This window comes from Amblyraja radiata, chromosome 1 (genome assembly GCF_010909765.2).
Source record: "Amblyraja radiata isolate CabotCenter1 chromosome 1, sAmbRad1.1.pri, whole genome shotgun sequence".
Taxonomy (NCBI): Eukaryota; Metazoa; Chordata; class Chondrichthyes; order Rajiformes; family Rajidae; genus Amblyraja; species Amblyraja radiata.
In genome coordinates this window covers 53,471,737-53,499,572 of record NC_045956.1, presented here as the reverse complement: position 1 = coordinate 53,499,572, position 27,836 = coordinate 53,471,737, and the positions used below count along the sequence as shown (strand labels likewise).

The 27,836-nt window shown below is 45.3% G+C and overlaps 1 protein-coding gene across 1 annotated transcript; it reads right to left on the bottom strand.

Moving 5' to 3' along the window:
* Window positions 1-541: 541 nt before the first annotated feature.
* On the bottom strand, window positions 542-22,839 carry LOC116973787. Its single transcript, XM_033022097.1, has 4 exons — window positions 22,542-22,839; window positions 22,133-22,235; window positions 6,314-6,538; window positions 542-1,036 (listed from the first exon to the last, which is right to left on the bottom strand). The coding sequence occupies exons 1-4, from the start codon at window positions 22,779-22,781 to the stop codon at window positions 867-869; spliced, it is 738 nt and encodes a 245-aa protein (XP_032877988.1). The 5' UTR covers window positions 22,782-22,839; the 3' UTR covers window positions 542-866.
* Window positions 22,840-27,836: the final 4,997 nt, after the last annotated feature.

Genomic DNA, 27,836 nt, shown 5'->3' with positions numbered 1-27,836 from the left:
TGTGCAGGGATCGCTGGTTGGAGCGGACCCGTGGGCCGAAGGCCCTGTTTCCGCGCTTAATCTCTGAACTAAGGAATAATCCTCGGGAAGGTAACAACATTTCTCGCCTGCTCAGTTAAATGAGACTTGTATGTTTGCCTGGTAAGAAACATTGCATTGTCATAGTCATACAGCACAGAAACAGACCCTTCAGCCCAACTTACCCATGCGGATTATGATGCTCCATCTAGACTAATTCCACCTTCCCACATTTGGCCCATATCCGTCTAAACCTTTCCCATCCATGTACTTGTCCAAATGCTTTTTAAATGTGGTTATAACACCAGCCTCAACTATTTCCTTTGACAGCTCATTCCATATATCCAACACCATCTGTGTGAAAAAGTTGCCTCTCAGGTTCCTATTAATTCTTTCCCCTCTCACTATAACTCTATGTCCCCTTGTTCTTGATTAGCCTATTCTTGGTAAAAGATTGTACATTTACCCCATCTATTCCCCACATAGCCCTAATGCAAAAATTACAAAAAAAATAACTACATAAGGGATTCAATTTTTTTTAAATTTGATTAAAAATTACCTTGGCAAATGAAAAATGTGCATGCCTTTCATTCATTCCTTTTACTAATTTCAGATTCCTCATTATGACTGTCTGTACAATGAAAGATTTTCTATATTGAAAAAAATACTAAGCTAATGATAATTTAGAATTTCCTTTAAATTCTGTCTGAATGAAACCGTGCTGAAGAAACTCAAAATATATTTTTCAATTACAACAAACAGTTAAATCAAGAAAATAAAATGAAAGTAACTTCAAATTACAAACTGTTGTCAAATGCTTCTTCCCACAAGGATGTGAATTCCCAACTTTATTTATCAGCATCTTCAAACTGTCCCTGCACAATGGGTATTTCTACAATCTTTGCTCTTGATGATGAGGGAACGTGATCATGGCTTGGGTTGTACGTTTCCCCGTCCTGCCAAAAAAGAGGCACTTCACAACCAGGGTTTTTAGTGATCACCTCCAGGTCATCTTCATCTGGAAGAAAGCACATCACAACAGTTAAGGTGCTTTCCAATAGCTACAATTCAGGTATCAAATGGATCATCTTAATGTGACCTAAAATAGTGCAGCAGCACTAAAGTTTACAATTCTCAAAAATATTCCCTTTAGGTACATAATTTACTCTGACGGGAATCTGTTAATCAGTATGTAAATGTAGCATCTTTGTTGCAATTAGTTTTGGTTTAGAGTTTAGTGATACAGTGTAGAAACAGGCCCTTCTGCACACAGCCACACAGACCAGCAATCACCCCATACACTATTTTTATCCTACACACTCGGGATAATTTACAGAAGCCACTCAACCTACAAATTTGCACATCATAGAACCATAGAAAATAGGTGCAGGAGTAGGCCATTCGGCCCTTCGAGCCTGCACCGCCATTCGATATGATCATGGCTGATCATCCAACTCAGTATCCTGTACCTGTCATCTCTCCATACCCCCTGATCCCTTTAGCCACAAGGGCCACATCTAACACCCTCATAAATATAGCCATTGAACTGGCCTCAACTACCTTTTGTGGCAGAGAATTCCACAGATTCACCCCTCTCCGTGTGAAAAATGTTTTTCTCATCTCAGTCCTAAAAGACTTCCCCCTTATCCTTAAACTGTGACCCCTTGTTCTGGACTTCCCCAACATCGGGAATAATCTTCCTGCATCTAGCCTGTCCAACCCCTTAAGAATTTTGTAAGTTTCTATAAGATCTCCCCTCAATCTTCTAAATTCTAACGAGTACAAGCCGAGTCTATCCAGTCTTTCTTCATATGAAAGTCCTGCCACCCCAGGAATCGGTCTGGTGAACCTTCTCTGTGCTCCCTCTATGGCAAGAATGTCTTTCCTCAGATTCGGAGACCAAAACTGTACGCAATACTCCAGGTGTGGTCTCACCAAGACCCTGTACCACTGCAGTAGAACCTCCCTGCTCTTATACTCAAATCCTTTTGCTATGAATGCTAACATACCATTCGCTTTCTTCACTGCCTGCTGCACCTGCATGCCTACTTTCAATGACTGGTGTATCATGACACCCAGGTCTCGTTGCATCTCCCCTTTTCCTAATCGGCCACCATTCAGATAATAATCTACTTTCCTGTTTTTGTAACCAAAGTGGATAACCTCACATTTATCTACATTATACTGCATCTGCCATGCATTTGCCCACTCACCCAACCTATCCAAGTCACCTAGCATCCTCCTCACAGCTAACACTGCCCCCCAGCTTCGTGTCATCCGCAAACTTGGAGATGTTGCATTCAATTCCCTCATCCAGATCATTAATATATATTGTAAAAAGCTGGGGTCCCAGCACTGAGCCTTGCAGTACCCCACCAGTCACTGCCTGCCATTCTGAAAAGGACCCGTTTACTCCTACTCTTTGCTTCCTGTCTGCCAGCCAGTTCTCTATCCACCTCAATACTGAACCCCCAACACCGTGTGCTTTAAGTTTGCATACTAATCTCTTATGTGGGACCTTGTCAAAAGCCTTCTGAAAGTCCAGATATAACACATCCACTGGTTCTCCCTTATCCACTCTACTAGTTACATCCTCGAAAAATTCTATAAGATTCGTCAGACATGATTTACCTTTCATAAATCCATGCTGACTTTATCCAATGAATTCACCACTTTCCAAATGTGCTGCTATTCCATCTTTAATAACTGACTCTAGCATTTTCCCCACTACTGATGTTAGACTAACTGGTCTGTAATTCCCCGTTTTCTCTCTCCCTCCCTTTTTAAAAAGTGGGGTTACATTAGCTACCCTCCAATCCTCAGGAACTACTCCAGAATCTAAAGAGTTTTGAAAAATTATCACTAATGCATCCTCTATTTCTGGGGCTACTTCCTTAAGTACTCTGGGATGCATCCTATCTGGCCCTGGGGATTTATCGACCTTTTCTATGTTTCTATGTTTAATCCATTCAATTTACCTAACACCACTTCCCGGTTAACCTGGATTTCACTCAGTACCTCCATCTCATTTGACCCCCGGACCCCTGCTATTTCTGGCAGATTATTTATGTCTTCCTTAGTGAAGACAGAACCAAAGTAGTTATTCAATTGGTCTGCCATGTCCTTGTTCCCCATGATCAATTCACCTGTTTCTGACTGCAAGGGACCTACATTTGTTTTAACTAATCTTTTTCTCTTCACATACCTATAAAAACTTTTGCAGTCAAGTTTTTATGTTCCCTGCCAGTTTTCTTTTATAATCTATTTTCCCTTTCCTAATTAAGCCCTTTGACTTCCTCTGCTGGACTGAATTTCTCCCAGTCCTCTGGTAGGCTGCTTTTTCTGGATAATTTGTATGCTTCATCTTTTGTTTTGATACTATCCCTGATTTTCCTTGTTATCCACGGATGCACTCCCTTCCCTGATTTATTCTTTTGCCAAACTGGGATGAACAATTGTTGTAGTTCATCCATGCAGTCTTTAAATGCCTTCCATTGCATATCCACCATCAACCCTTTAAGAATCAATTGCCAGTCTATCTTGGCCAATTCACGTCTCATACCCTCAGTTACCTTTCTTTAAGTTCAGGACCCTTGTTTCTGAATTAACAATGTCACTCTCCATCCTAATGAAGAACTCAACCATATTATGGTCATTCTTGCCCAAGGGGCCACGCACAACAAGACTGCTAACTAACCCTTCCTCATTACTCAATACCCAGTCTAGAATAGCCTGCTCTCTCGTTGGTTCCTGTACATGTTGGTTTCAAAAACTATCCCGCATACATTCAAAGAAATCCTCTTCCTCAGCACCCCTGCCAATTTGATTTACCCAATCTATATGTAGATTGAAGTCACCCATTATAACTGTTTTACCTTTGTTGCACGCATTTCTAATTTCCTGTTTGATGCCATCCCCAACTCCACTACTATTGTTAGGTGGCCTGTACACAACTCCCACTAGCTTTTTCTGCCCCTTAGTGTTTTGCAGCTCTACCCATTTCGATTCCACATCCTCCAAGCTAATGTCCTTCCTTTCTATTGCGTTAATCGCCTCTCTAACCAGTAACGCTACCCTACCTCCTTTTCCTTTCTGTCTATCCCTCCTGAATATTGAATATCCCTGGATGTTCAGCTCCCAGCCTTGGTCACCCTGGAGCCATGTCTCCGTGATCCCAACTATATCATATTCATTAACAACTATCTGCACATTTTTGGAATGTAGGAGGAAACCAGAGCACCTGGAGAAAACCCACTCGGCCACAGGGAGAACATACAAACTCTGTACGGACAGCACCCGTCGTCAGGATCGAACCTGGGTCTATGGCACTATAAGGCAGCAACTCTACCGCTGCTCCACCGTGCCGCCACTGAACAGTGCTGAAGTTTATAAACTAAATTACAAATAAAAATGTTTTGTTTTAAAGAGACTATGATAGTCTTTTAGACCTTGGTCAAATCAGAAAAAAACAGAACTACACCTAATCAGTCTCCGGACATTAAAATGTGCTAGTCAGCGCTGAACTGAAAATACGCAGCAATTTCTGTATATATATCTTTAGTAGACTTCTGGGCCTTTGTCAGAGACTTGATATTTCTAAGTGGAATATTTGCATCTCTCACCCCGTTTTACATGGAAACACATCACAACCTTATCTCTTCTTTCTTAGCTACTCAATTGGTCTTACCATTACTTCTTCCCCCATCGAGCTCTACAACATTTTTCCCTCATAACTTATTTATCAAATTCCCATTGGAAAATAGAAAATAGCAAATTTATTTTTTGTGATGCAACACATCCTTCACCAATGATCTCAATGTCTCCCCTGACTAATAATCTTCCCACCTACTACTATTGATGATATAATGTAGCTCTATTTGACTTCATGATGCAGCTCTCAACAAGACTTTGGTTAGGCCATATTTGGAGTATTGCACACCCCATTACAGGAAGGATGTGGAGACTGGAGAGGGTGCAGAGGAGGTTTACAAGAATGCTGCCTGGATTAGAGAGTTTCAACTACAAGGAAAGGTTGGATAAACCTGGATTGTTTTCTCTGGAATGTCAGATGTTGAGGGAAGACTCGATAGAAGTATATCAAATTGTGCGAGGCATAGAAAGGGTAAGTCAGTTGGAACATTTTTACCCCTAGCACAGAAATATCCAACATTAGAGGGCATGGCTATAAAGTGAAAGGGGGAAAGTTTAACGAAAATTTGTGGGTCAAGTTTTTTTTTACACATAGTGCTGGGGGCCTGGAACGCACTGCCATGGGTAGTGGTGGAGGCAGATGCAACAGTGATGTTTAAGAGGCTTTTAGATAGGCACATGGGAGTGCAAAGCCCAGAGGGGAATAGATCATGTACAGATAGATGAAATCAGTTTAATTTGGCATCCATGTTCGGCACAAACAGTGTGGTCCAAAGGGGTCATTCCTGCACTGTATTGTTCTATGTTCTACTGGGGACAGTTTCGAGTTACTTAAAATCTATTAAAACCCTTCATTAATCTGAACATTTCACAGCCTTTAGGATTACTGCAGAACGGCTCTAGTTTCTCCATGTAACCAATAAAGTTCAAGTCTTACAGATCTGGTCTAAGAACAGTAAATATCCTCTGCACTTTAAGGGCATGATATCCTTTCTAGGTGTGACACTCAGAAATGGGCACAATAATGGAAATGTGAATTTTTCTCCCAGCTCTAATGGGCTCTCAGGTTTCAACGCCTGAAATAAACAGGCAATCAATCTGTCTTCCAGCCTGCTTCATCTTTCCCAAGAGTCCATCATTAACTTGATGCTTGAAACTACAGGCAAAATGACTTATTCTTCCAAGTGCAGAAGTTTCACGGACCAGATTTGAAGTGCACCACTAACCCAGCCAATAACAAACTTTTAAGAAGTTTATTTAGTTCAATTTAGATACAGTGTGGAAACAGGCCCTTAGGTCACCAAGTCCACACCGACCAGTGATCACACGTTTAGTTCCACGCTACACATGATTAATGTACAGAAGCCAATTAACCTACATCTGTGCACGTCTTTCGAACGTGGAGTTTAAACCAAAGCCGTGGATAAAACCCACGTGGTCACAGGGAGAACCTAATACCATTTTAATCTCCATTATCCATATATCTGATAATTGCACAAACCATAAGCCAAGCTACTTTTTTTTATCCCCATTAAAACACAAGACAGCCCAGGCTAAACATGCAGTAATATAGAAGCAATTTTCAATCATTACAAGACATTTTGCAAAACGTTTTCAATCGCTGAATCCTTTGCAAACACATTACCATAGGGACAAGCTTCATTAACTTCCTTCTCCCAGTCCTCTTTCTCATAAAATAGCTCAACACCCATTCCAGCCACTTGGGTGGTCTCTGGAGATGATGAAATGTAATAGTCACTCAGGTCACTATCTGAATATTCATGGTTATCAGCTTCATCATCATCTTCCTGTTCATTTTCATCTTTTGCCCAGGAGAGAGAAGTGATCTGTCGTTCCAAATGTTGAGAATCTAAATCAAGAACACTTATCTATTAAAAAAGTGAAAATATCCAATATTCTGAAATTTAACAGAATTTTGACAACTATTTTTAATGATGACGCATGGTAATTTACAACAATTGTTAAGACAATTATTACATTCAAATCCAACCTGGAGGAATGCAACGGATAGGGTAGATGTACAAAATATTTTACCCAGGGTAGGGGAAACAAGAATCAGAGAACATACGTTTAAAGTGACTGAAGATTAATAGGAACCTGAGGTGCAACTTTTTCCACACAGAGGTGGTGGAATATGGAACGAGCTGCCAAAAGAGGTAGTTGAGGTAGATATTAAAACAACATTTAAATGTCATTTAGACAGGTACACAAATAGGAATGGTTTAGAGGGATATAGGTCAATCACAGGCAGATGGGACTCGGATAGATAGGATAGATAGGGCAGCTTGGGCAGCATGGGCAAGTTGGACCGATGGGCCTATTTTCATGCAGTATGACTAAGACTTTACATTTTATTGCAATCTTAAATAAAATCAGTATGGGTGTTTATAACCAGTTTGTCGTGGACATGGATACAATCTGAACTTTATATCCCCATACACTTTCCAATATTGAACATTAGCTGACATTAAATTACTACTTTCATTCAGAAGCCCAACACTGGGCATGATGTTTTAAGAGCAATATCTTTGGAGAGGGTATAGAAGAAATTTGTTAAAATGTTTACAGAGATATTACACATCTCATTGAAGGCAGGATTATTTTGCCTAGGCTACAATGAGATTTTCTGATGCATATAAAATTAAGCATGGTTTAGATAAATACACGATATTTAAAAGCTGATAATAAATTAAAAACATAAATTTAAGCAGACTGGCACAACAACAAGAAACGACAAAATTAAAATATCTTCTAAATACCGACACAAGGAACTGCAGATACAGATTTTTTTTAACCAAATACAAGTGATTAGGATTTGGAATGTTCTGCCCAAAGATTTATTAAAACTTTCAAAAGCGAGCTGGGTTTATACTTGATTTAAAAAAAAACTCCAACTACATCCAAGAGCAGTAGAGTACTAAAGATCCACCACTAACTCAGTAAATAGATTGAACCATCTTTTTCCATGTGTCCGATTCTAAAATTGGTGCAGCTTTGGCAAGAGTGTGCAACAATAAAAACCCAAATTTTAATTTTAATTCACAGGAATAGACATCGTATGCAACAAATCCTTAAATTGAGAACAATGTTCATGCATAGTTGCATCATATTAGTTCCTCCACCAGTTACAAGAGAGATCGACCCGCACAAAGCCAAACTGCCTGTGTACCTCTCATGATGGATGGGTGGCAGTACAGCCAAAAGATAGGAGCATTAGGAGATACACGGCTCTGATCTGTTTTACTGTTAAGAAGAAATTATGTTCTTTTCGCAAGGAGTTCGTTTTTCTAGCTATGCAGCGGTCTGTAATTCTGGCTGTGATATTGATCCGTATCTTTAGTTGCTGACAGACTCTGTATGTTCCAGATAATCTCTCTGTTTTGTACCTTATGCGTCGCAGTTCAAACAAGACTCAATAGTTGAACATTGATATTCTCTATTCTCCATTTTTAGGTGACTTCTAACAACCCCCACCCTTTTCTCCTCCCTCCCCCTCCTCATCCTCCTTCCCTGTGCCCCACCTGGATTTGCACACATTTCTCACCTCCCTTACCTTCAAGGTCCGTAGAGGAGCAGCAGGTGAAGGAGCGAGTGCGGGGTATTGGCTGCAGAAGTTAAAGCCTTGGTAAGTTTTCAAGAGCGGGTAATTTAAAAACTGGTCGGAGCCAGCCTGCAACACATACCTTCAAGGTCGGCAGAGGAGTGGCAGGTGAAGGAGCGAGTGCGGGGAATTGGCTGCAGAAGTTAAAGCCTTGAACAGCAAATAAAAGTAGGGCTTGCTCTAGGGGGAGCAGCCTTGTTGAGGTGAAGTGCCTTGGTGAGTAAAGTGTGAGTCTTTGGCTCTAGAGTCTTGGTGAGTAAAGTGAGTCTTTGGCTCGAGAGTCTTCGGCGAGGAGGCTGAGGCAAGAAGACAACACTTGATCGAAATTTGTGATTTTTGCCCACTGAAGAAATGGCAGACAAGTTGGCAGTGTGTTTTATAGAGAGTCAGAGTGCTACAGTGTGGAAACAGGCCCTTCGGCCCAACTCCCCCACACCGGGCAACAATGTCCCAGCTACACTAGTCCCACTTGCCTGTACTTGGGCCATAACCCTCCAAACCTGTCCTATCCATGTGCCTGTCCAACTGTTTCTTATACGATGGGATAGTCCTAGCCTCAACTACCTCCTCTGGCAGCTTATTCCATACACTACTCTGGGTAAAAGACTACTGCATCTACCCAATCTATTCCTCTCATGATTTTGTATACCTCCATAAGATCTTCCCTCATCCCCCTGCTCTCCATGGAATAGAGACCCAGCCTACTCAACCTCTACCTATAGCTTACACCCTCTAGTCCAGGCAACATCCTCGTAAATCTTTTCTGAACCTTTTCAAGCTTGACAATATCTTTCCTATAACATGGTGCCCAGAACTGAACACAATATTCTAAGTGCGGTCTCACCAATGTCTTATACAACTGCAACATGACCTCCCAACTTCTTTTCTCAATACTCTGACTGATGAAGGCCAAAGTGCCGAAAGCTTTTTTGACCACCTTATCTACCTGCGACTCGACCTTCAAGGAACCATGCACTTGTACTCCTAGATCCCTCTGCTCTACAACACTACCCAGAGGCCTGCCCCTGTTCGATGTCCCAAAATGCAACACCTCACACTTCTTTGTAGTAAATTCTATCAACCATTCCTCCGCCCACCTGGCCAATCAATCCAGATCCTGCTGCAATCGTTCACAACCTTCTTCACTATCTGCAAAACTACTAACTTTTGTATCATCAACAAACTTGCTAATCTTGCCGTGTATGTTCTCATCCATATCATTGTTGTAGATGACAAACAGTAACAGGCCCAGCACCGAACCCTGTGGCACACCACTAGTCACAGGCATCCAGTCTGAGACGTCCCGGGCCCTGCCACCAGGGAGGCAACACACTGCCCTGGAGTCTCGCCTGTTGCCGAAGAATCTCCTGCCCGCACCTCTGACGATAGTCTCCCACCACTATGGCTCTGCCTGACGTCACTCTTCCCCGTTGAGCCTCAGCACCAGGGTTGGAATCATAGCCCTTGCTACCACTCAATCTTGTCGTGTCGTCCGCTTCCAAGAGGGTGTACCTGCTTTCAGTAGGTACAGCCACCGGGGTCTCCTGCTCACCACATTTATTCCTCTTTCTCACAATCACCAACCTTCGCTCTTCCTGTATCCTTGGTGTGACCTCACTGTAGGTCCTGTCCAGGAAACTCTTGTTTTCCCAGATGGCCCTGAGGTCATCCAACTGCTGATGTCATCCAACTGTTGCATCTGGACACAATTTCCGCAGGTGTGGGTTCCAAAAGTACCAGCAGTGTCCCTGATTCCCACACCCTGCAGGAAACACACTAAACCAACTTACCTGACATTTCTTCAACGGACAAAAAAATCACAGCTTTCGAATCAAGTGTAGCCTCCTTGCCTCAGCCTCCTCACCAAGACTTTGGAGCCAAATCACAATCACAATAATACTTTATTTAGCCAAGCATGTTTTGCAACATATGAGGAATTTCATTTGCCAAGTCAGTCAAACAAATAAAAAGCAACAGAACACACAAAACAAATTTTAACATCACAGTGACTCCTCCACATTCCTCATTGTGATGGAAGGCCAAAAAAAGTTTAATCTCTTCCCTTTGCTCACCTGAGTTCGGGGGCCTCGAGCCCTCCGTCGACAGGATGATCTTGACTCCTGTAGCTGGTGGTGGGCCCTCTGCGTCGAGGTGATCAGATCCTACATCGAGGGGATGTCAGCTCCCTTACGCCGGACGATCGAACTCCACGTCGGGGCTGGTCGGGACTGCAAGCTCCAATGTAAAGTCAGCAGACAAGGGATCCCAGGCAAGGGATCGACTCTGATGTTAAGTCCACGCCTCCGTTGTGGGGCCTAAGGTCTGTCCGAGGAGGCCTCCAGCTCCACCGATGGTCGGCCGCAGAGCGACCGGAGAATGCGATCCAAAAATTAATCGCATCTCCAGTAAGGTAAAAAACTGAAAAAAAAGTTTCCCTTGACTCCTCCCCCTCACCCCACATAAAACAAACCGGAGAACATTTACACAGACTTTTAACACACACTAAAAATAAAAAAAGAAGAAAAAACAAAACAGATTGTTGGCGGGGCTGCCAATCGTGTGGCGCCCCTGGTGGATCCACACTTTACTCACTAAGACACTTCCACTCAACAAGGCCGCTCAGCTGCAGCTGCACTTGTTTCTCATCTCTTAATTAACTTACTATTTTCAGGCTAATTAGCAAATTAACTGAACCTGGGTCTTGGCGCTCTTTTTAAACTGTCAAGCCAATATTCTCTTCTCTCTGCTCCTGCACGATGTGGGAAGTCAGGGACACCGTTGGTGCTTCTGGAAACTACACCTGTGGAAATTGTGTCCAGGTGCAGCTCCTGAATAAACGTGTTGGGGAACTGGAGAAGCAGCTGGATGAGCTCAGGGCCATCCGGGAAAATGAGTTTCCTGGACAAGACCAACAGTGAGGTTGTCACACCAAGAATGCAGGATGAGCGAAGGTAGGTGACTGTGAGAAAGGGGAGTAAACGTGTGCAGGAGACCCCGGTGGCTGTACCTAATGAAAACAGGTACACCCTCTTGGGAGCTGTCGGGGCAGACAACGCTTCCAGTCCGAGCGGTGGACAGGTCGATAGCTCTAATCCTGGCGAAGAGACACGACCTGCGAGACTGATGTCGGGCAGACACATAGTGGTGGGTGACTCCATTGTCCGAAGTGCGGCAGGAGATTCTGTGGCGGCAGGCGTGACTCGGGGCTGGTCTGTTGTTTCGCTAGTGCCAGGGTTCAAGATGTCTCGGACCAACTTCATGAACATCCTCGAGAGGGAAGGTGAACAGCCAGAAGTAGTTGTGTATATATGGGCACAAACGAAGCAGGAAGAAGAGGAGGGAGGTTCTGCAACGTTTAGAGAGTTAGGAAGGCTGAAAAGCAGGACTTCTAGGGTGGTTATCTCTGGATTGCTTCCTGTGCCTCATGCTGGTGAGGGCAGGAACAGGGAGACAGGGGATCTGAATGTGTGGCTGGGGGCAGGGCCGGATTTAGATGAAGAGAGGCCCTAGGCTGTTCCACTTGTGAGGCCCCTCCCAATCTCCCACCCCCACGACTAGAGGAAGATGGTCCACCAGATTGACACCGATTTGCAACCGAGCGTGGCCAATGAGATAAGGGGCTGGAAAGCTGCACTTATTTATTTATTGCCAGTGCTAATGTCGAGTTATTGGCTTAAAATACTATTATTCCGAAATGGAGGGCAAGGAAAATTACTGAAGGGTTGTTTGGAGACTACAGTGCGTTGTGACAGCATATGTAAGAAAGGCCGATGACAGTGTCAAAAATATTATACACCTTGCAGGGCTCTCACTTAATTTTTTTTTGCTGTTGTCAGCCAGGCAACCTTGGCAGCTTTTTAAGTTGCCAAATGACAGTTTAGGTGGTCATTTAAGATGGCTTGCATGAAGCGTGCAATAATGTGCTCGGACGAAGTGCATAGTTACCAGTCGCAATTTTGCTCAATGAAGCATTCACATATTATTTCTGCTTCAAATAAAGTCACAAGCTAAACATATTCACCAATCAAGACATGATATATACCACAATGACATGCAGCAAAATTATAATACAGTATCTCAACTCTTTTTACACATTGCAATGTGGTTGGATTATTCAGCGTATGATCAACCTCTGTGAGACCAAGCGCAGGCTTGGCGATCGCTTCTCACAACACCTCCACTCAGTTCGCAATAACCAACCTGATCTCCCAGTGCCTCAACACTTCAACTCCCCTTCCCATTCCGAATCTGACCTTTCTGTCCTGGGCCTCCTCCATGGCCAGAGTGAGGCCCATCGCATATTGGAGGAGCAGCACCTCATATTTCGCTTGGGCAGTTTACATCCCAGCAGTATGAACATTGACTTCTTCAATTTCAGGTAATCCCTGCTTTCTCCTCCCCTTCCCAGCTCTCCCTCAGCCCACTGTCTCCGCCTCTTCCTTTCTTCTTCCCGTTCCCCCCCCCACCCTCACATCAGTCTGAAGAAGGGTCTCGACCCGAAACGTCGCCCATTTCCTTCGCTCCATAGATGCTGCCTCACCCGTTGAGCTTCTCCAGCATTTTTGTCTACCCATTCACACAAGTTATGTTATCCCACTTTCCTCACCCACTCCCAACACATTAGGAGCAAATTTACAGAGACAAGTTAACCTACAAAGCCAATGCGTCTTTGGGATGTTAAAGGAAACCCACACACTTGCAGGGAGAATGTGCAAATTCAACACAGACAGTGCCCGAGGACAGGATCGAACACAGATCTCTGGCGTGTGAGGCAGCAAGTCTACCAGCTGTGCCACTATATTTTGTTTTCGAACACAAAAAGCACAACATAAAAATTATACGTTGATAACTTGGGTTACTAAAAAAATGAAAATATCAATTTTCAGTTTTAAATCTCCAAGTGACGCTATGTCCCCCTTTACAGCTACTGTTTTTAAAAAAAAATTCAAGACTATGGGGCAGTACATTGGCTATAAAGTTGCTGCCTAAAAGTGCCAGAGATCCGGAATTGATCCTGAATATGGGTGCTATGGAGTTTGCTCCTTTTCCCTTTGATAGCATGGGTTTTCTCCAGGTGCTCGTTTCCTTCCACATTCCAAAGGTGTGCAGGAACCTATTTCAGACCCAACCCAAAACTTAATATTTTCCTTTTGTCCAGAGTTTCTGTCTGACCTGTTGAGTTACTCCAGCTTTTTGTGTCTATCTTCAATTTAAACCAGCATCTGCAGTTCCTTCCTACACACACGATACTATACGATAGAACTTTATCCCAGGAGGGAAATTGTGTGTGTGTGTGTGTGTGTGTGTGTGGGGGGGTATATATATATATCACACACACACACACACATATATATATATATATATAAATGGTTATTTTTTCATATATAAATATACACCGTCTTGTTTTCTCATTTATAACTGTTTACAGAGTACTATGTTTACATATTCTGTTGTGCTGCTGCAAGTAAGGATTTCATTGTTCTAACTGGGACGCGAGAGAATAAAACACTCTCGACTTACTCCGCTAATGTGTGGGATAGAACTAGTGTTCGGGTGATCGGTGTGGACTCGGTGGGCCGAAGGGCCTGCTTCCACGCTGTATCTTTAAATTAAACTAAAAACACTAAAACCAGAGGAAATCTAAAGAAGGGTATCTACCCGAAACGTCACCCAATTTCTTTTATCCAGAGTTGCTGGCAGCTCCATGGAGTTCCCCCGCACAATTAAAGCATGGAATAGTCTTCACCCTACCATAGTTTACCCAACCAGCCGCAACTAAATTTAAGGTACCTCTTTTTCCCCAAGAACACTTTTTTGCTTAAGTCCAAGTCAAGAGTCAAGAGAGTTTTATTGTCATGTGTCCCAGATAGGACAATGAAATTCTTGCTTGCTGTAGCACAACAGAATATGTAAACATAATACAGAACAGAAGATAAAAGTTCAGTGTGTATATAGACCATATATATACACAATAAATAAACAGATAAAATGCAATAGGCTGTTATTGTTCAGCCCTCCACCACCTCCAGTTTAAATTCCATTTAGAATATTTATGGAGGACCAGGAAACCAGAAGCAAGAGTTACTCCAGGGAGTTACTCCAGATCCAGGGTCAGGGAGTGATTCTGCGTTGATTTTCAGCGGTCGCGGCGAGACGGCGAGCGGACAGCAATGGCGGCCAGATCTCCCACAATTCAAAGCGAGGGAGAAAGTGCCCAGCGCAGACCAGTTGCCGTGGCAGTGCGCATGCGCAGGGCGGCCGATTATGTGCTGGCCGTGGTTGTGCGCATGTGAAGGGGGGGAGGATGTGCTGGCCGTAGCAGTGCGCATGTGCAAGGCGGCCTGCCGTGCCGGCAGATGAGGAGCGAGCGGAGACCCGGCGGCCCAGACACGGATACGGATGGGGGGCGGAGACGGAGATTGACAGACAGAGATAGAGAGGGGGGCCCGCCCAGAGTTGAACGGCAGGTGGCCTGCGTTGGCCGGAGGCCCCCTAGATTTCGAGGCCCTAGGCTTCAGCCTAGTGGTAAATCCGGCTCTGCGAGGCCCCCCTAGATCTCGAGGCCCTAAGCTTAAGGTTGTCAAGCTTATACGTAAATCCGGCCCTGGCTGGTGCAGGGTGCAGGGATTCAGATTTGTAGACCCCTGTGGTCTCTACTGAGATAAGGGGTCCAACATTCTGGCAGGCTGGTTTGCTAGTGCTACATGTGTGGGTTTAAAATAAATAGCGGAGGGAGGGGTTGAAAAATTGGGAGTATGAAGATGAAGTTAAAGGAGAAGTGAGTACAGGAAAAGTTGCAAAAGACCCGAATTATTAGGAAAGAAAGTTCGAGAACGGATAAGAGAAAAAGGTCAGGGGCAATAGAGAGGGGAAGTGGTTGGGGCTGAGCAACGAACGGTCCAGCAGGTGGCAGAGGCCAGAACTTTAAATAAACTAGGTTCCATAATGACAAACCCCACTCACCCACTCCATGCCCTGAAGGTGATCAAGAGCAGTATCTTCAGCAAGAGGCTGATTGCACCAATGTGCAAAACGGAGAGATACAGGAAGTCCTGTTTACCAGCTGCAATAAGACTTTTTAATGAGCACAAATAACTGCACTTTTTTTTAAATTAATTGTATTTTAACTTGTATTTTAACGTATTTTAACTTGTTATGTACGAAAGCGTGGTGTTATGTTATGTTTGTCTTGAAGCTGTCGTGGCAAATAATTTCCTGAAAAGGATTATTAAAGGAATATTCTTCTATGAATGCTCAAAGTATAAGAAATAAGGTGGACGAGCTTGAGGCTCAGTTGGAGATTGGCAAGTTTGATGTCATGGGAATGTCATGGCTGCAAGAGGACCAGGACTGGGAACTGAATATTCAGAGGTATACGTCCTATCAAAAAGACAGACAAGTGGGCAGAGGGGGTGGGGTTGCTCTGTTGGTGAGGAATGAAATTCACTCCCTTGCGAGGGGGGGACATAGAATCAGGAGATGTAGAGTCATTGTGGATAGAACTGAGGAATTGTAAGGGTAAAAATACCCTAATGGGAGTTATCTACAGGCCCCCAAATAGTAGCCTGGACATAGGGTGCAAGTTGAATCAAGAGTTAAAATTGGCATGCCCTAAAAGTAATGCTACGGTTGTTATGGGAGATTTCAACATGCAGGTAGACTGGGAACATCAGGTTGGTACTGGACCCCAAGAAAGAGTTTGTAGAGTGCCTCCGTGATGGATTCAGAGCAGCTTGTAATGGAGCCTACCAGGGAGAATGCAATTCTGGATTTAGTGTTGTGTAATGAATCGGATTTGATAAGGGAACTCGAGATAAAAGAGCCATTAGGAGGTAGTGGCCATAATATGATGTTTTAATCTACAATTTGAGAAGGAGAAGGGAAAATCAGAAGTTTTAGTATTACAGTTGAGCAAAGACTATGGAGGCATGAGGGAGGAACTGGCCAAAGTTGACTGAAAAGAGACCCTAGCAGGGATGACAGTGGAACAACAATGGTAGGTATTTCTGGGAATAATACAAAAGGTGCAGGATCAGTTCATTGCCAAGAGGAAGAAAGATTCCAAGGGGAGTAAGAGCTGACCGTGGCTGATAAGGGAAGTCAAGGACTGTATAAAAATAAAAGAGAAGAGGTATTACATAGGAAAGATGAGCAGAAAGCCAGAGGATTGGGAAACTTTTAATGACAACAGAAGATAACTAAAAAGGTAATACGGGGACAAAAGATGAGTTACGAAGGTAAGCTAGCCAAGAATATAAAGGGGGATAGCAAAAGCTTATTTTGGTATGTCAAGAGAAAAAAATGAGTTAAGACAAATGTGGGTCCCTTGAAGACAGAAACAGGTGAATTTATTATGGGGAACAAGGAAATGGCAGACAGGTTGAACAGGTACTTTGGATCTGTCTTCACTAAACAAAGACACAAACAAACTCCGAGATGTACTTGTGGCCAGAGGTGCTGGGGTGACGGAGGAACTGAATGAAATTCACATTAGGCAGGAAATGATATTGGGTGAATTGATGGGACTGAAGGCTGATAAATCCCCAGGACCTGATGGTCTGCATCCTAGGATACTTAAGGAAGTGGCTCTAGAAATTGTGGACGCATTGGTGGTCATTTTCCAATGTTCTATAGATTCAGGATCAGTTCCTGTGGCTTGGAGGGTAGCTAATGTTATCCCACTTTTTCAGAAAGGAAGGAGAGAGAAAACAGGGAATTATAGACCAATTAGCTTGACATCGGTGGTAGGGAAGATGCTGGAGTCAATTATAAAAGATGAAATAGCAGCACATTTGGATAGCAGTAACAGGATCGGTCCGAGTCAACATGGATTTACGAAGGGGAAATCTTCTAGAATTTTTTGAGGATGTAACTAGGAAAATGGTCAATGGAGAGCCAGTGGATGTAGTGTACCTGAATTTTCAGAAAGCCTTTGATAAGGTCCCACACAGGAGATTAGTAGGCAAAATTAGAACACATGGTATTGGGGGTAGAGTACTGACATGGATAGAAAATTGGTTGGCAGACAGGAATCAAAGAGTAGGAAGTAACGGGTCCCTTTCAGAATGGTAAGCACTTGTGGGGTACCGCAAGGCTCGGTGCTGGGATCGCATCTATTTACAATATACATTCATGATTTAGATGAAAGGACAAAAAGTAACATTAGCAATTTGTAGATGACACAAAGCTGGGTGGCAGTGTGAACTGTGAGGAGGGTGCTATAAGGATGCAGGGTGACTTGGACAGGTTGTGTGAGTGGGCAGATGGATGGCAGGTGCAGTTTAATGTGGATAAATGTGAGGTTATCCACTTTTGTGGCAAGAACAGGAAGGTAGATTATTATCTGAAATGTGTCAAGTTAGGAAAAGGGGAAGTACAATGAGATCTGGGTGTACATCAGTCATTGAAAGTAAGCATGCGGGTACAGCAGGCAGTCAAGAAAGCTAATGACATGTTGGCCTGCATAACAAGAGGAGTTGAGGAAAGGAGCAAAGAGGTTCTTCTGCAGTTGTACAGGGCCCTGGTGAGACCACATCAGGAGTATTGTGGGCAGTTTTGGTCTCCAAATTTGAGAAAGGGCATTCTTGTTATTGAGGGAGTGCAGCATAGTTTCACAAGGTTAATATGTCATGTGTTGAAAGAATGGAGCAACTGGGCTTGTATACACTGGAATTTAGAAGGATGAGAGGGTATCTTATTGAAACATATAAGATTATTAAGGGATTAGACACGCTAGAGGCAGGAAACATGTTCCTGATGTTGGAGGAATCCAGAACCAGGGGCCATAGTTTAAGAATAAGGGATAGGCCATTTAGAATGGAGATGAGGAAAAACATTTTCACCCAGAAAGTTGTAAATCTGTGGAATTCTCTGCCTCAGTAGGCAGTGGGGGCCACCTACTACCAAGCATACTTTGTCCTGCCTCTCTGAGCTTTCTCCCCTTTCCCCCCCACCCAGCACATAGTAAGTTTCCCAATCTCAGGTTATCCTTAAATGCATTATAGTCAGTGATGGAAATGGGTTTTAGGAATTAGGGGTACTCTAAGGTCCGTGAGGCTGAGGTTGGGAAGAAAGGGGGGGAATTTTTTATGTGCGGTCATACCCATGTAAGAGTACAAGAATGCATAACTTGTTTATTGTGTATTTATAATATAGTTTATTGTGTATTATATGTCATAGCTGCTTTCTTGCATCTCTCTCCTCTCTGTGTTGGCTGCAGCCATCATCTGCTTCGGTGAGGGAAACAGGTCGGTGATTGATCAAAAGGCCCCTAGGAGATTGTGTCTGATTGGCCGTCGAGTGACCAGCGCATTATGTGATTGGACGGGAGGAGACCGATTTGTTGATTGGACGGGAATTTTAAGGGAAGCTGGTTGGTGATTGGACACAACCCGCTTAAAGACAGCGGTTGATTGGCCTTCAAATAATTGAGCACAATAAATTGAAAATAGGAAAACAATAAAATCGGAATTCCGTTTTAAATCGGAAGAATATCATGCCTGATCTGCAGCAAAGATACAGTATCCGTTCTAGTATCTTTGATCTCCAATTCTTTCCTATTGAAGAAGACCCCTGGCCCAAAACAACTCCGAATCCATTCCCTCCATAGATGCCGCTTAGCCCACTGAGTTCCTCCAGCACTCTGTTTTTTATTTAACTCTTGAAATTGAAGTTAGACATAAAGCTGGAGTAACTCAGTAGGACAGGCAGCGACTCTGGAGAGAAGACCATTCTTCAGACTGAACTGAACTCTCGTCGGTGAGTACTTGTGATTGTCTGCAGAAGGGTCTCGACCCGAAGCGCCACCCACTTCCCAGAGCCGCCGCCCGTCCCGCTGAGCCACCCCCAGCCCCCCCGTGTCCACCTTCAACTCCAGAACCAAACAAAAAACACAGAGTGCTAGAGGAACTCAGCGGGCTAGGCGGCACCTGCAGAGGGAACAGACCAGGAGCCTCACAGGCCAGGTTCCCCCCCCCCCCCCCAACAGGAAGGAACCGCAGATGCAGCCGTCCCTGCAAAACGTCAAATGATTCCGGGAATGCCAAGGCGAGAGGGTGAGAGAGAGAGCGAGAGAGATCCAAAGGACGGATTCGGATCCCAACTACACCTCACTGAGACCTCGCCAGAAGTTTCAAGCCTACGGCCCTCTCCAGTTCGAGCCACGTGGACCAAGATACCACGTTGTAAACAACCACGTTCGCTACTTTGACTGAGAGTTCCGCCACAGTCCCGCCAGCGGTTTACAGCTGTTTGATATCCGCTTCAGGAAGAAGCGGTGGTCTACGAGTTGAGCGTCCAGGAGGTGAACTCCGCTTACGGCGGAGGGACGCCAGGTCTGATGAGGGCTAAGTTCTTAGACAGTCATTATGGAATTGGGGAAAGTTCCAATGAGCTGGTGAAAGACATGGACTGCCCTTACAGTGCCACTTTCCTCCACACTCTCCATCTCATGGAGACTGGAAACCAAAGATCCTATAGTCCACTCGACAAAAAAGCCGTAGTAGGGTCATGGGTAATCTTCAGCACCATTTCCGTAACCGGCTTCCGTCTCCGCTCTAGTATCTTTGCCTTGGTCATGGCTTCTTCATGCACAAATCATCTTTTTGTTTTCTCAGCTGCAGGGGATCATTTTGATATTCCTGCCTAGTCCTCCTTTTTAACTTTGAACATACAAAAAAGGAGTTCCAGAAAATCCTGCTCCCACTCAAGTCACCCCCCCCCCCCACCCCCAGGGCCGGCCTTAGGAGGTGCGGGGCCCAATTGGGAACAATTTTGGTGAGCCCCAGGTTCCCAGCCGAGGTCTGTAGAATCATAGAAATACAAATAAAGTCTATTATAGACTATATCTCTATGGTAGAATGGAAAGTAATCAAAATGTGCACTTAAAAAGTGCCTGCGAGTTAATGGACCAAACAGATCTAAGCTACATTTTAATATAAAATTGCATACATGTAAGCCTACAAGTAACAAACAAAATTTGTAGATCTGCTCTGAAAAGTACATAGTTACAATACTTTATTGACTGTAAATGGAAAAAAATTTAATTAACTAGATCCTGGAAAACCAATTGGCGAAAAACCAGTCCAGGAATTACATTTTGGGCTTCAGCCCCATCCTGGGGTCCGGGGGGACGGGTGTGAGCTGAGGGCGAGGTTTGTAAACGTTGCTCCAACTCCCGGCCCAGCCCTCCCTGTATTGTTCACTGCGTGGAGCTGGGGCTGTGTGCGTGAAGCACGGCGACTAGAGGAGCGGGAGCGCTGCCCGGGACCATGAGGGAACGACCCACCTCCCCCTCACACCCCCTCCACGTCTACCCCTTTCTTACTCTAGCACAGGGCCCCCTTAGGCGCGGGGCCCAATTAGGACCAATTGATCCAATCGGCTTAAGGCCGGCCCTGCCCCCCCCCCCCCTTCATCTGACATAGACACGGAGCGATCGCCGGCCCCCCTTTTCTTTGTTAAACATCTATTTCCTTCGGGTGTTTTTTTGCTGTGTGTATGTGTGTGTGTGTGTGTATTTGTTTGGCGGAGTCTGAGGGGATTTGCGCCGGCACCAAGAGCGAGCGAACGCGCGGACAGACGGACGAAAGCAACGATCATAGAGCGGAATTGGTGACATTTCGGGTCGAGACCCTTCTTCAGACTGATATTCAAATGCACTGACAACAACCTGGCCCTTAACTCCAAGAAGACCAAGGAGCACATTGTGGACTACAGAAGGTCTAGGGGCGGCACGCACACCCCCATCCATATTAACGGGACGGAGGTGGAACGTGATTCCAGCTTCAGGTTTCTGGGGGTCAACATCTCTGATGACCTCTCTTGAACCCACAATACCTCAACATTGGTCAAGAAGGCTCACCAGCGTCTCTTCTTCCTGAGGAGACTAAAGAAGGTCCATCTGTCTCCTCAGATTCAGGTGAACTCTACCGCTGCACCATCGAGAGCATCCTTACCAACTGTATCACAGTATAGTATGGCAACTGCTCTGTCTCCGAACGGAAAACACTGCAGAGGGCGGTGAAAACTGCCCAACGCATCACCGGTTCCTCACTCCCCTCCATTGAGTCTGTCCAGAGCAAGCGATGTCTGCGAAGGGCGCGCAGCATCGTCAAGGACTGCTCTCACCCCAGCCACATTCTGTTTATCCTCCTCCCATCCGGGAGGCGCTACAGGTTCCTCCGTTGCCGGACCAGCAGGTTCAGGAACAGCTTCTTCCCTCCGGCTGTTACACAACTCAACTCTGCACCTTGGTGATTGTCAGTCACCCCACCCCCCCGGACACTCCTTCCCCCAGAAAAATTGCACTACTGCTACTGTATGTACATATATATATTTTACTGTTCCATTATTCTATGTTCGCTCTTCTGGGTGAGATGCCAACTGCATTTCGTTGTCTCTGTACTGTACACTGCACAATGACAATGAAGATTGAATCTGAATCTGAAAGGGAAACGGGAGATATAGGCATATCTTCCATTCATCTGTGCTTAGTACCTTCTATATCTCTTGTTCCTCTTTCCCCTGATTCAGTCTGAAGAAGGGTTCAGATTCGACCCCTCGACCCGAAATGTCATCTATGATCGTTGCTTTTGTCCGTCTGTCCGCGCGTTCGCTCGCCCTCGTATTAAGTAGCGCAGGATAAAGTTGCGAATTCACGCACAGGATGGAAACTGGAGAAATGAAGAGTAGGGGAACGCCGTCCCCCTGCGTACCCCCCCATTTTCACCACTGATTAGTTAATGACATGTAGTCATTATTTTAATATAGGAAATAGATAATAGGTTATACATGTTATGGATAAGTAATGGCAAATTTCACACAGTCTATAGTCCAACATACCTACTCTGGGCCTCCAGATTGGTCTTCCATTTTTATGGCAAATTGATGTAATGTGCATCTCTTCAAGTCCTTGCGAAAATCCCTTATTCTCCTTAACTGAAGTCTATAAAGCAGGAAATATAAGACTCAAGAATATGCACAAAGCTTAATAAAAACTATTGCTCACAGCTCAGCTCCAATCCAACACTTATTCTCAGAAAAACACGTGGGATTTGCGGCGTTGAGGTTTAGTGTCAGGTTGGCGCATGGACCAGGGAATGAATAGTGTGTCATCAGCTGGCCATCAGTCATCCTGAACCCAGTCATTGAAATGGATATCCTTTGTAAATAGTGTATCTCTACTTGATTCTTTAAGGAACTGGTCCTGTTTTTCCTATTATAAGGATGGTGTGTAGGCAGGTGGCCGTACCTCCCGCAGGGCGTAGGCGCTGGCGCCAGCTCCAGGCAGCGACACCCCGGCCTCACCCGCCATGGGACGTCCGCACGACCTTCCCAATATGGCGGCTGCCCGGGCCGACCTTTCCAAGATGGCGGCTGCCTGGGCCGACCTTCCCAAGATGGCGGCTGCCTGGTCCCACCCACCCATGCAACCAAGTGGCATCGAGGCCCGCCATTCAACACACCAGCATCGCCATTGCAAACTGGACATGCTTTCAAATCTTAGCTATGGTTCTTCGAGGCCGTTGGACACAGGGAGTGAGCAGAAAACCTCAAAGGCAAACATTCCTTCGCCTTGCCTCGCCTCCCGTCCTTCGCCCTACAACACGGTACCTCCTGAGCGGTGGAAGGGTGGGGACCAAAGTTCCTCTCTAATCTTTGGTGGGGACGGAAGCGCCGCCGTGCGCATGCGCGTTGGGTCCCGGCCACGAGGCGCTCGGAGCCTCACGTGTCCTGCCGCTGGCCACCGAACCGTGCGCCTGCGCATTGCCTCTGGAGGGAGCAGCGTTGGTTGGACGGAGACAATGAAATGCTGGAGAGACTCTCAGCGGGTGAGGAGGCAGCAACTATGGAGAGAGGGAATTGGCGACGTTTCGGGTCGTGACCCTTCTTCAGACTGATGTCGGAGGGGGGGGGGGGGGAAAGGAAGTAGGTGGAGACAGTTGGACGTGAGAGAACTGAGAAGGGGATGGAGAGAGAGGGAAGTTAGAGAAGTCAAAGTCCATACCGCTGGGATGTAAGCTGCCCAAGCAAAATACGAGGTGCTGTTCCTCCAATTTGTGCTGGGCCTCACTCTGACAATGGAGGAGGCCTCGGACAGAAAAGTCAGATTGGGAATGGGAGGGAGTGTTGAAGTGCTGAGCCACCGGGAGATCAGATAGGTTAAGATGGACTGAGCGGAGGAGTTCAGCAAAGCGATCGCTGAGCCTGTGCTTGGTCTCGCCGATGTAGGTAAGTTGACACCTGGAACAGCGGATACAGTAGATGAGGTTGGAGGAGGTGCAGGTCAACCTATGCCTCACCTGGAAAGACTGATTGGGTCCTTGGATGGAGTCGAGGGGGGAGGTAAAGGGACAGGTGTTGCATTTCCTGCGGTTGCAGGGGAAAGTACCTGGGAAGGAGGTGGTTTGGGTGGGAAGGGACAAGTTGACCAAGGAGTTACGTAGGTCTCTGCGGAAAGCAAAAAGAGGAGGAGATGGGAAGATGGGGCCAGTAGTGGGATCCCATTGGAGGTGACAAAAATGTTGGAGGATTATATGTTGTATGCGACGGCTGATGGAATGGAAGGTGAGGACAAGGGGCCTCGTTCCTTGTTACGAATAGGGGGAGGGGGAGTAAGAGCGGAGCTGCGGGATATAGAGGGGACCCTGGTGAAAGCCTCGTCTATAATGGAAGAGGGGAACCTAAAAGAATGAGGACATCTCCGATGACCTAGTATGGAACACCTTATTCGGGGCGCAGATGCGGCTTAGACGGAAGAATTGGGAGTAGGGGATAGAGTCTTTACAGGAAGCAGTGTGGGAAGACGGGTGATTGGACGATCATTCAGTGCAAGGATACATTGTCCAAATCAACATTCCATCCGCTCCACTGCAAAATCCTCTTGAGGGGCGTCCACTTTGAAGAAGTTCTCCTCCTCTCACCGACGAGAGTTCTGCAACAGCCGCTCTCTCTTCTCCCCCTCTGTGATTCCTCCTGCTCTCCAGCCTTTTTCCCTGACTCTCAGGGGACCAGTCTCAGGGAAGGGTCTCGACCCGAAACATCACCCATTCCTTCTCTGCTGAGACGCTGCCTGTAACACTGAGTTACTCCAGCATTTTGGGCCTATCTTCGGTGTAAACCAGCGTCTGCTGTTCCTTCCAACACACGATACTTGTGAAGGTTGATGTCTGATTAATGTGGACAGCTTGATACAATGATACAATTTATTTGTTGTCATTTGAACCTCATTGAGGTTCAAACGAAATTTGGTTTCTGCAGTCATACAACCAAGTAGAAGAACCAAGACACAACACAATTTACACAAACATCCATCACAGCGAATCTCCTCCTCGCTGTGATGGAAAGCAAAGTCTTATCTATCCTCTGCACTCCCCATTCTCCTCCCGATGTCAGAGTCAAAGCTTGATCGTATTCTTATCTAGTCTTTGACTGGACAGCACACAAACAAAAGCTTTCCACTGTCCCTTGGTACAGGTGACAATTATAAACTAAACCAAGCTAAGTCCCAACATTAAACATGTTAGGATTTTGAGCTGTCGGGCTGACACATTTTTCCTGACTTAATAACCCGAGTAAAATACAAAATACTAGAACAACTCAGTGGGTCAGGCAGCATCTGTGGAGGAATGATAATGTAATATTTGGAAAGTTCAACAGAGTGTTTCCTCCACAGATGCTGCCTGAACCACTGAGTTAATCCATTTTGTGTTTTACTCAAGATTTTAGTATCTGCAATTCTGTGTGTCTATTAATAGCACAACCCACTTTCAATTCACCTATAAAATAAATATAATTCTGTCATAAGAAGCTTTCCAGTATACCAGCTAAGTCTATAAGAATCAAAAAAACCTCACTGCAGCAAACATCACCTGGTCAACCAGAACCAGAGGCCAAATCATTGGGATTTCAGAACGGTCGGCTGTAAAGTTTTAACGTACATTGGAATGGAATTGAACAATTGCGAATGAAGCATAAACACCACTAAAGGTGCCGGAAGGGTGAAGTTGAAGCAGTCAAAGATCAATGCACATACAAGAGACAGCTGATGCAAGGATCTAGAGAAGGGGTCTCCAAACTATGGCCCGCGGGCCATATCTGGCCCTCCATGAGATTTTATCCGGCCCGCAGCAGGATCTTAACATGTTCATGCGGCGGGCTATTTAGCGGGTTCTGTGGTAGCGCGGGAACTTACACGTCAGTTTGCCTTAGGCCAGGGGTCGGCAACATTCTGCATAGGGGCCAGGACCCATGTCTGTGAGCGGATGGCGGGCCACATCTTATCCGTTCCAAAGCGCTGGAAGGAACTCCGGGGCTGCAGGGGTTAAAGATCGGTAGAAGGAGAGATTGTGCGAGGCTCTCACTGGCATTGTGGTGTGGAGAGGAGTGAAGCAGGATAGTCGATTTTGTGCTTGTGACAAGCCTATCCTTCCCTGGGCTGTGCCTCCAGTGTCCCCCCGGGGTATCAGCGCGGCAGCCGACAGAAACCAGAGAAGGAGAGGAGGATGAAGAAGTTCTTTCAAACAAATTCCCCCATCTTCTCCACCTCGCCCTGATCCAACAGGAGAAGCCAGAGAATCCCGTCTGGAGAAGCGAGTGATTGATAGCAACCCTCCGTTCACCGTGCAAATCCCGCAACCGCTGTTGCCCTTGGTGTCTCACACACTCACACCTCAATACAAAGACACACGCGCACAGGGCTGGCTTCAGCTACCCGAAGCAGGAGCCCACCTCCCAGGAAATGCGCTTGTTGTGATTCCCGAGGCAAACGCCCTCAGGTAGACTGAACTTCGGGAGGGTTGTGTTTACAGCGAGAACTGGAGGATCTCCCTACCATTCACATGGGGCCCCAACCCCAGTCGGCAGCGCAATCACTGTCAAAATCAAAAAAGCAGTTCCATCCTTCCCATTAATGTGGTTGCATAAAACTTTATGATTTTGTAGGTTAACCTTGATTGATGGCTACAAGTTTTGTTTTGAATTTCTTCCATTTGTTTTACTTAAGTTCTTTTTTGAGTTCATTAAATTTATTAAAAAACTGACATCTCTTTATTTTTTCCTACTGCCTGCAAAAATGTGCCAAATAGATAATGTGGCCCTCATGCTGGAAAGTTTGGAGGCCACTGATCTACAGCAATAAGAGAAACCTGTTGTGATGTGACCACATTTAGAATATTGTGTTCAGTTCTGGGCTTCATGTTTTAGGAAAGATATTGTCAAGCTTGAAGGGGTTCAGAAAAGATTTACGAGGATGTTTCTTGGTTTCTTGGTCCTCCAAAATATTCCAAATGGAATTTAAACTGGAGATGGTGAAAGGAGGGCTTAAGCCAGAAAGGGTTATTGGGAAGAAAGAGCTACTTTAAATTTAGTTGCATCTGGTTGGGTAACTATAGTTGGGTGGAGATTATTCCATGCTTTAATTGTGCGGGTGAAGAACGAATTGCTGTACACATCTGTCTTTGTAGCTGGGATCACAAATTGGATCGAATGCCCTCGTCTGCTCCTAATTGGTTTGGGTTTGGTGTAGGTCTTGTAGTCTATGTCGAGCTGACCATTTAACATTTTGTAAAAACAGGTCAAACAGTGAGCTTCACATCTGTCTTGGAGAGGATGTTGCCAGGATTAGAGGGTGTGAGCTATAGGGAGAGGTTGAGTAGGCTGGGTCTCTACTCCTTGGAGGGCAGGAGAATGAGGGGTGATCTTATAGAGGTATACAAAGTCATGAGAGGAATAGATCGGGCAGATGCAGTCTCTTGCCCAGAGTAGGGGAATCGAGGACCAGAGGACTTAGGTTCAAGGTGAAGGGGAAAAGATTTAATAGGAATCCGAGGGGTAACTTTTTCACACAAAGGGTAGTGGGTGTGTGGAACAAGCTGCCAGAGGAGGTAGTTGAGGCTGGGACTATCCCATCGTTTAAGAAACAGTTGGACAGGTACATGGATAGGACAGGTTTGGAGGGATATGAACCAAGTGCAGGCAAGTGGGACTAGTGTAGCTGGGACATTGTTGGCTGGTGTGCGCAAGTTGGGCCAATGGGCCTGTTTTCATACTGCATCACTCTATAAGCTCGTACCACGCCTAGCTAATGTACCACCTAACAGCATCAACAATTCTCCAATTTAAGGTTTCTATTAATTCTCCTAATCCACCCAGATTCTCTCACATACCCGTTTCCCACTCGACCTCCCCAAGAGCCGTTTCCTTCTGCCTATCGCCCACATGCTGTACCTACTTTGTTACCTATGCCCAATCCTATTGTTTCTCTTTTCACATCATCCCTTTCTTCTCTAATTCCATTTACCACTTTATTATTCCATAATCTCGGCTCTTGTTGTCCCTACTAATCACAGACTCTGTATCAGTCTCCATCCCTCCCACACCTCCATCTGACCGTCAGCTCCTGTCTCACCTCTCCCTCTCATCTCTTTACACTGGCTATTTCCCTTTTACATTCTCAGTTCTTATGCAGGGTCTTAACTCAAAATATTTAACATCGTTTTGCTTTCACAGATGCTGTCTGGCCAACTGATAATTCTTTGCTGTTGAA

What these genes read in the sequence shown, in the direction of transcription:
- LOC116973787 (XM_033022097.1), bottom strand. Translation starts at nt 22,781, where the DNA reads ATGTCCAGTTTGCAATGGCGATGCTGGTGTGTTGAATGGCGGGCCTCG. An exon ending in GCGCCTACGCCCTGCGGGAG is followed by an intron (nt 22,236 to 22,541) that starts GTACGGCCACCT and finishes CCTGCTTTATAG; the next exon opens with ACTTCAGTTAAGGAGAATAA. An exon ending in AATCTGGAGGCCCAGAGTAG is followed by an intron (nt 6,539 to 22,132) that starts GTATGTTGGACT and finishes TTCTTGATTTAG; the next exon opens with ATTCTCAACATTTGGAACGA.